This window comes from Hyaena hyaena, unplaced genomic scaffold (genome assembly GCF_003009895.1).
Source record: "Hyaena hyaena isolate Hyena2069 unplaced genomic scaffold, ASM300989v1 scaffold_378, whole genome shotgun sequence".
Lineage (NCBI taxonomy): Eukaryota > Metazoa > Chordata > Mammalia > Carnivora > Hyaenidae > Hyaena > Hyaena hyaena.
The window spans coordinates 541,678-548,298 of record NW_024081009.1 but is presented as its reverse complement, the minus strand read 5'-3'; the positions used below and the strand labels follow the sequence as shown (position 1 = coordinate 548,298).

At 34.8% G+C, this 6,621-nt stretch overlaps 1 protein-coding gene across 1 annotated transcript in view; it reads left to right on the top strand.

The window, feature by feature from the left end:
* The first annotated feature begins 1,318 nt into the window (after window positions 1-1,318).
* The window catches only part of LOC120244243, a 199,136-nt gene continuing 193,833 nt past the window's right edge, over window positions 1,319-6,621 (top strand). The window contains exons 1-5 of the mRNA XM_039250636.1: window positions 1,319-1,346; window positions 1,462-1,605; window positions 2,492-2,563; window positions 4,638-4,781; window positions 5,110-5,181. Of these exons, the coding sequence (XP_039106567.1) occupies window positions 1,319-1,346; window positions 1,462-1,605; window positions 2,492-2,563; window positions 4,638-4,781; window positions 5,110-5,181 (460 nt within the window). The remainder of the gene's footprint in view (window positions 1,347-1,461; window positions 1,606-2,491; window positions 2,564-4,637; window positions 4,782-5,109; window positions 5,182-6,621) is intronic.

Below are 6,621 nucleotides of genomic sequence, written 5' to 3'. Positions count from 1 at the left end.
CTGATAGTATGCCATTATCATATATAATGGTATATCAGAATGAACTATGATGATCTGGGGAAGCCTAAAAGAGCAGATGGACCTTGAACTGGTTGCTGGACTGGGGATAAGGTAGGGGAGAATTTAGATGTACATTCTAGATGAGGCGACTAGCCTGCCCAAAGTATACATGTGAGAATGACTTAGATGTCTGTGAGGAATAAGGTAGAAAGGGTTCATATTATGGGATAGATCTGGGAACGCACAATATCTGAATGGTAAAATACCTACTTTATAACACTGCAAATTGTAATATGGCTGAGTTTAAGTCTTTCCCCAAATACATAATGGAATTACTTATTACCCTACCATTACCACATTTTCAGGTGTCTATTTCTAGGCAGAAAACTTTTACCTGAATACAAAGGCAATGTCAGCACACTTTGTACCTAGGAAGTACTGTCATCACAGTAAGAGGTTATAAATCCATATTCCAAAGTGATAAATTCAGATTGATCATACTATTAGGGAATAAATATGGGTTTTTCCTAGACAGAGTAAATGACTACTTAAAGTAATAGTAAGGATAATTACCTTCTAGACAAATACCATATGTTTGCACGTATAGGAGGATTAGGAGGAACTTGATGGAGGATCAAGGGGGAGAAGAAGGGCGGAAATGGTGGGGGAAAGGGAGAGAGGCAAACCAGGAGAGACTCTTGAATGCTGACAAAAACTGAGGACTGATGGATGTGGGGGGGAGGGGGGATGGGCATGGAGGAGGACACTTGTGGGGATGAGCACTGAGTGTTATGTGGAAACTAATTTGACAATAAACTATTTGTAAAAAAAAATAAATAAAAGAAAACTAAAAAAGAAAAAAGAAAAAGAAAAAGGCTGAGCAGAAACATAGCAAAAAAAAAAAAAGATATGCTTTTGTATTACCTATATTAGGCCACTTTTAAAATATTGTTATTAAATAAAAAGGAAACTGACATGTGGGGGGTGCAAAACTCTCTCTTACGTTAACATTGGTTTCCAATTATTAAAAAAATAACAATTCTATCAGCAGATTAATTAGCTGTTACTTGTGTATACCAAGGTTCTCAGCTCTAAGTACGAGAGAATCAGTATAAGACAAATTAAGTTTAATAAAAGAACGGGAAAGAGGCAGATTTGAGGTGGCCATGACTAGGAGCAGCAGAAAGATCACTGGACACATACAGAAAGGATATAGGAAACTTGAGAAGCAGAGATAGATGGACAGAAGGAGACTGATATCAAGACTTCATTTCTACTATGAGTTTGCCTTGTAAGTGATCTATTTTGTATATATAAAATGAGAGATGCATGTGTACCTCAAGAGGGTATTTAAGGTGAATGCTTAAAAAATTCTAGGTATCTATACTAGTTTTTTTTAATGATGGTTTAAGATAATTATTTAGAATTTGCATCTAAACTGAAAATATTTTCTCCTAATAGAGGTTAATGAACTTGCAAAGGCCTTAAAGAAAGTCACCAATGAAAAAGTTGATGTTGATGATGTAAAATCTATCCTGAAAGGACTAGGGATTTATTTCCCAGAGGAAGAATTACAGGAGGTGCTTACATCAATTCCTCTTGATAGTAAGTATTCCTTTTTCTGAGCCGTTTATTACACATCAAATTTGTGTTTGCTTTCACTCATAAATTCTCAGAGCTGATTGATTAGAAATCAAATGTAATGAGTTCAACAACATTAGATTTTCCCTATTAGGCTTGGATGAGAATTTGTTTTGGTTTATTCTCATAGTGAATTATCCTACGAATGTATACTCTTCCTCTCTTCCCATTTCTTTGCCTCCTGAGGTTTGAATCTTACGTTTTTATTGGACAGGAGCTATGAAGCTCTCTCAAACCCATGAAATACAGGGCCAAGCCATAGTGTGGTGACACAAACCATTTTGGTTTCCCCACAGTCCTCAAAGGGCTACACTGGTTTTTCTGGAATCCTGCCAGTAGGATATTTAGCTTACATACAAAGCAAAGGGATATTTTTATTTCTTAAGTTCTAAATATATGGCTAATAAAAAACTAAAGACTTCACACTTCCTTTATTAAAATATCTTTGCTTATAAGTATATATAGTCTTCATTAGGTATTTTGGTTGGGTTTGGTTTATGGTACTTGTAGTGAATATCTTCTTCCCTCATAACGTAGTCACAGTAGGACTTGTAATGCTGAAAAATTAAGAGAATGTCGTATCAGAGAGGAAATATCCCAAAAAAATGGTCCCAAGTGGTTAAAATATGTGTAAAATCCATAAAACACTCATTGGCTCTACAACAAAAAAGACCACAAGAGTTATCATAATCATATTCCTTTTCATATTCTGAGATGTGTTTAGCAGAATCAGTGTTAGAAAACATGACTAACCTGGTTCTGAAGATTTAGTAAGCATGCATAACTTTTGACCTCATCCTTTTGTATCTTTGGATTAAAGACTGTTTATTTCTTGATGTTTCATTTTCAGACGAGAGGAAAGTGAACTTAAAAGATTGCCTGACTCAGTTAATGAAAATGCCATATTTTACAGAAGTACCAAGTAAGTGAGAATTTTTTAACAATAAAAGTTTTGAGTGGAATTCTTTAGTTTTGATTGTATGCATTTGTGTAGTTTTCTAATGCTAAAGCACATCATGTATATAACAAATGTACTATGCATGTTGAATCAATAAGGGATCCTAGTCCTGACCTTTTCTTGACTTAAATTTTGTGAAATTATAGTATTTTTCCATCACTCAAAAAGGATTAATTAAGTGTTAATAGCTGACTGAATAAGGAAGCTATAAAAAGGATGAGATCATGCCATCTGAGACAGCATATATGGACCTAGAGGGTATTATGCTAAGTGAAATAAATCAAACAGAGAAAGACCAGTACCATATGAGTCCACTTATAAGTGGAATTTTAAAAAAGCCAAACAAGGGCACCTAGCTGGCTTTGTTGGTAGAGCATGTGACTCTTGATCTCAGGGTTTTAAGTTCAAGCCCCATATTGGGTATAAAGATTACTTAAAAATACAAAGAAGAGTTATAAATAAATAAATAAATAAATAAATAAATAAAGCCAAACAAACAACAAATAAATATCAAACAAGTAGTAGAATCAGACCTATAAATACAGAAAACAACTTGATGGTTGCCAGAAGGGAGGGTCTTGAGGGTTGGGCAAAATGGATGAAGGAAAGAGGGAGATACCGGCCTCCAGTTATGATATGAGTAAGTCACACAAATAAAAGGCACAACATAAAGAACACAGTCAATGATATTGTAATAGTGATGTAATGGGACAGGTCGTGGTTAACACTTGTGGTGAACAGAGCATAAAGTATAAACTTGTCAATCACTAAGTTGTATACCTAGAACTAATGTACACTGTGTGTCAGCTATACTAAAAAAATTAATTTTTTTATTCTATTATACCTTTATTAAAATGGGATTTTATCATGAGAAGAGTATCTGTTGAAACATGTAGGAATATGTTGAAACATACAGGCTTCCTCCATATGATGTGAGTGATATTCTTCCCATTATTCCACTGCCTTAGCCATGAGACATTGAATGTCTCTTGGTCTGGTTTTAATGTGTTCATTGAATTGATGTCTCCAACTGTGAGATATCTGTGATATCTGCAGAACTTCCGGGTCTCTTGGAGCTGCCTGTATTCTTGAGATTAATTGAAATGGCTTAATTTCCTCTAAATTTTAATTTCTAAGATTGAAACTGAACAAAATTCAGAAGGCCTAATTTAGGTATCTACAGAAATGAAATTATTCCACAGAATGTAGGTGTTTAAGATGTAACCAAAATGGTATGTTTTTTCAACTGACAAAATATTTTGTCCTTAATCTTTGGCTTTCTGAGTGGGACCTATAAAACTCTCCTAGGTATGTGGTTTATAAGCAAATCTCTTACAGGATTAATGTTTTGATATGATAGTGTTTATCATAATACATTTAAAATTTCTTTCTTACTCAAACAATTTAAACATGATACTTTCAGAAATGAATGTTACCTTTTTTGGTTTTTTGGTATTGATCCTTCCATTATTTGGGGGACTTTTTGTGTGTATGTGTTGGTTACATCCAAGTATCCACTGAATGAAAAAAGTTAAGAATAGTCACATCAAACTATTGCTGGTTATCTAATTTTTGGCAAGAGAATTGCTAGTATTACTTTTATGATTAGTTATACTAGCTTTAATGGAATTCTCAGCTTCTGATATGCCAGAGATGAGTATAAGCAGATGTCCTGAGATTTCTTTTTATGTAATCATTCCTCAATTTCAAATTAAATGTTTGCAGTGACTTGTTTAGCCTAGCGACTAAACATTCTGTGAAATCAGATACCCTAGACTTCACACTTGGCTTCACATTTAATAACTGTGTATGCTTAGACTAGCCTCTCTAAGGCTAGGTTTCCTTACCTGTTAAATAAGGGAAATATTGGTAACAACCTCACAGAATCTAGCATAGTGCTTAGCAAGCTCAGACTGCATATTTAATAAGTGGTAGAAGTAGCAGTAGTAGTACTACTAGTGGTAATTATTGTTATTCAGGACTCACTGAATATTGCATATTTTTTAACTTCGTATATTACATATTTTTTTGAATATAGAAAAAAAAGACCTCTTGAAAGCTCTGACTGCCATTAGGAAAAATGAGGTCACTCCTGATGACATAGGCTCCATGATGCAAAATATAGGAGTTCCATTACCCCAAGACATGATTCAGAGATCCCTGAAGAATGTGGCTATCACGGGTGAGTATTTAATGTTTCTAGATACCCTTTATCCTAGTTGACATGCATGTGTTTGAACTTTTCAAGAATCCTTAAAGTGTTTATCCGCTTCATGGGTTATCCGAGGCTCTTTTCTACCTACTACCCAGTTAGGTTTTACGTAATTTCAGTAGCATCATACAAAGGAGGATCTATAAGGTGTGAGTCTATGTGTCTGAATGATATGCATGAGTCTGTCTTTTTGATTGAATATATAAAATATAAAATGTTTTTCAGTATAGTAATTATACTATAGTTGCCAGTCTCTGATCATATTCCTTGTTCTCTGACATGCATTTTTTTCTTTCAGAGGATGGGAAAGTGAATTTAGAAGAGTTTATCGGCAATTTAGTCAATTTGGGATTTTCATCTCTACCTGAAAGTAAGAATTTTCGGTTGAATGGAGATAGCTAATGATCTGTGGGTTGTAAATCTCTTGATAAAACCCCAGCTAGATTTTAAACCGATTTACCACTGGCATAATTTTCTAATATCTTTACTCCATACATGTCAAATGTGTATGTAACACAAGTAAAAGAGAACATGCCCTTTAGAGAGTACTAGTTACCTCTTCTGCCTAGTCTGAGACCAGAGTCTTGACTGTGGTTACCTTTTCACTAAGGACCTTGTGAAGACAAAAATCATATTAGCTAAAATGACTAAACTAGCACTTGAAATTATACTGTTGGCAAGTTATTCTACTTTAACTCAAGTGTTAATTGTGTGAAACATATTAACATGATAAATAGTGGGCTCCTGATACTGATTTATAATAAGAAACTTGTGAAAACTTTGTTACTATTAAAATTTTTTTTCAGGTTTGTTTTTTCATCTTTTGTATTTGAATGTTGTTTTCTTTGGTTCTTTCTTTGTATTAGCTCCACGTTCCCCCCCCACCCAGTTTCTCTTTATACATTAATTCAAAGTTTAATTTTAGCACAATGTATGTCAATAATAATGTAAAGGACCCTTTTCTTCATTTGGTTTCCATAGTATTTCTGTAATCTTAGGCTTCTGAGTTCTCTGATAGGCTACCCTTTCTTGCCACTATGGTGCTGAAAAGGAAGGAATGATTTACATTTTGCACATTTAAGTGAGAAGAATATTTCTGACACCAAGCCAAAATTATACACACATTCAAACCACTTCATACTGTCCATTTTTAAGTGCCCTCTATGGTTGCACAAGTTCAAGGTTTACTTCTTTGACTATTTCCATCTACTTTTAGATAAGCACACGTGTAGCTTTAATAAGCAAAAAATATGAAGAGATGTTTTGTAGAAATGTCTGAGATCAAGACCTGAGCTGAGATCAAGAGTCAGATGCTTGGGGCACCTGGGTGGCTCAGTTAGTTAAACGTCTTACTTCAGCTCAGGTCATGAGCTCATGGTTCGTGGGTTCAAGCCCCGCATCAGGCTCTGTGCTGACAGCTAGCTCAGAGCCTGGAGCCTGTTTCAGATTCTGTATCTCCCTCTCTCTCTGACCCTCCCCTGCTCATGCTGTCTTTCTCTCTCAGAAATAAATAAAACATTAAAAAAAATTTTTTTAAAAGTCAGACACTTAATTGATTGAGCCACCCAGGCATCCCTAGAAATGCCTTTTTTGAGGCAACTTCCTAATAATATATATCAACTGTTTTTGAGAACTAGTGTTAAAAGTAGCCATATCGAGAGTGTCACTACATCTCCTGAAGACGTTGCCCATTAGATTATTTAGTGACGAATACAAAAAGTGTCTTGAAATTTAGATCCTTCCTTCCTTCCTTCCTTCCTTCCTTCCTTCCTTCCTTCCTTCCTTCCTTCCTTCCTTCCTTCCTTCCTTT